This window comes from Cryptomeria japonica, chromosome 9, assembly GCF_030272615.1.
Source record: "Cryptomeria japonica chromosome 9, Sugi_1.0, whole genome shotgun sequence".
Classification (NCBI taxonomy): domain Eukaryota; kingdom Viridiplantae; phylum Streptophyta; class Pinopsida; order Cupressales; family Cupressaceae; genus Cryptomeria; species Cryptomeria japonica.
The window spans coordinates 96,155,622-96,157,107 of record NC_081413.1 but is presented as its reverse complement, the minus strand read 5'-3'; the positions used below and the strand labels follow the sequence as shown (position 1 = coordinate 96,157,107).

Sequence of the window (1,486 nt, the reverse complement as noted above, 5' to 3'; positions counted from 1 at the left end):
TCCTTGTTATTATATCATTTAATAATATATTGTCGAGTCTGATCAATGATAAAGATTATAGATGCGCACACAATCAAATCCAGAAATATGTGAGTTAAGATGAACCGTTTCAGAGGAAGAACATCAACGTGTGGAGAAAAAATCTGATCTTAACATATTAATAGTCCTATCGACGAATTCTTTAGAAAATTTTAGTGCCGGCTCCGTAATCTTAGAAGCAACTTGTATCAGAGCTAGCGTACAGAGAAAGTTATGCAAACACCAAAAAAAATTAACCATAATGCGTACGCAGGAAAAAGAATCGAAAATGAAAGGAACTGAGAAACAAAACTCTTTAAAGAATTTGTTCGACGCAAATTTCAGCTGACGATCCAGCCAAATCAAAATTTATCCAACGATGACTGAGATCCAATTCATCGAAACGTTTTAAACCGAAAATATAGATCCAATTTTTAAAATCTTTAAAATAAACTGCAAAACAAATCTATATTTGTATTTTAAAAAATCCCTGTAGAAAGAATAGCATCAATGGACATTCGACCTAAATCAGAGATGTATACGGTATAAATACATATATGCGCGATCTTGAGTTCAAATTCCTTAGGGTTTCAATCATTCATGCTTCTGTATTTTCAGGCAAGAACAGCTGGTCCTGAAAATCCTCACGGCCTTCATCGAAATTGAGCTGATAACTCATTCGATCGTAATGAAATTTCTTCGGCTTCGAATCGTAGATCGTTTTCCCGTCGGCTTTGCAACGCCGAACAAAGTGCTTCCATTTGGCCCTGCTGCAGCAACCCCCGGCGTAATCCTCACCTAGGGTTTCAGACCATTCGCCGGCACGCCTGACGCTATTCCAGCCGTTGCGCCACCATTTGTGAGAATCTGCATCCATGTCGGGCCCCGAATTCGACCTCCTGACCTTGTGAAACCACGACGGCTTCTTCAGTAGAGAGCGCTCAGCCGTAGAATCATCCGAGCCGGAAAAGCAGCAAAATAAAGATAATAGCTTGGAGCTTCTGGACTTGCGGGGACGCATATTTGTCGAGTCGTCCATCTTGGAGCGATTCGAACTCGCGACCAGGAGACCCGGGTACGAAGAACCGAAAAAATTAAATAGGTTTTCAGTTTAAAGACAAATTTCTCTTCTGTTTCCAGTTGGCACCGTACCAGGTAAATGCAGGTGATGACGTGGAAAATGACAAGTTGTTCTGCTGGTCTTTCCTTAGTTGGTGTGAAGTTGCTTTTGTGTGGGTTTTAAGCATAGAGTAGGTGTGGACATTTAAATACCTAACTGCTTATATTTATTATTGGAATTTTTAATGAATAGGTTATTATTATTATTAGTGCTTGCCCAGGGTAATTATTGTAATGAATACTATAAATAGATTGGACTTGATCAATCAATTAGAATATATTATATTTATTTATTTTTTAGTATTTTTAAAGTTTTGATTGTAAGGAGAAGTATTTTTTAATATATTAT

General features: G+C 37.8%; 1 protein-coding gene across 1 annotated transcript; it reads right to left on the bottom strand.

The window, feature by feature from the left end:
- Positions 1 to 467: 467 nt before the first annotated feature.
- Positions 468 to 1,127, bottom strand: LOC131077912 (uncharacterized). Its single transcript, XM_058015500.2, has one exon. It carries the CDS (start codon positions 1,055 to 1,057, stop codon positions 617 to 619), a length of 441 nt encoding a protein of 146 aa, XP_057871483.2. The 5' UTR covers positions 1,058 to 1,127; the 3' UTR covers positions 468 to 616.
- Between the last annotated feature and the right edge of the window lie 359 nt (positions 1,128 to 1,486).

Bases quoted from the DNA above. Each gene is read 5' to 3' on its own strand.
- LOC131077912 (XM_058015500.2), bottom strand. From the start codon at position 1,057: ATGGACGACTCGACAAATATGCGTCCCCGCAAGTCCAGAAGCTCCAAG.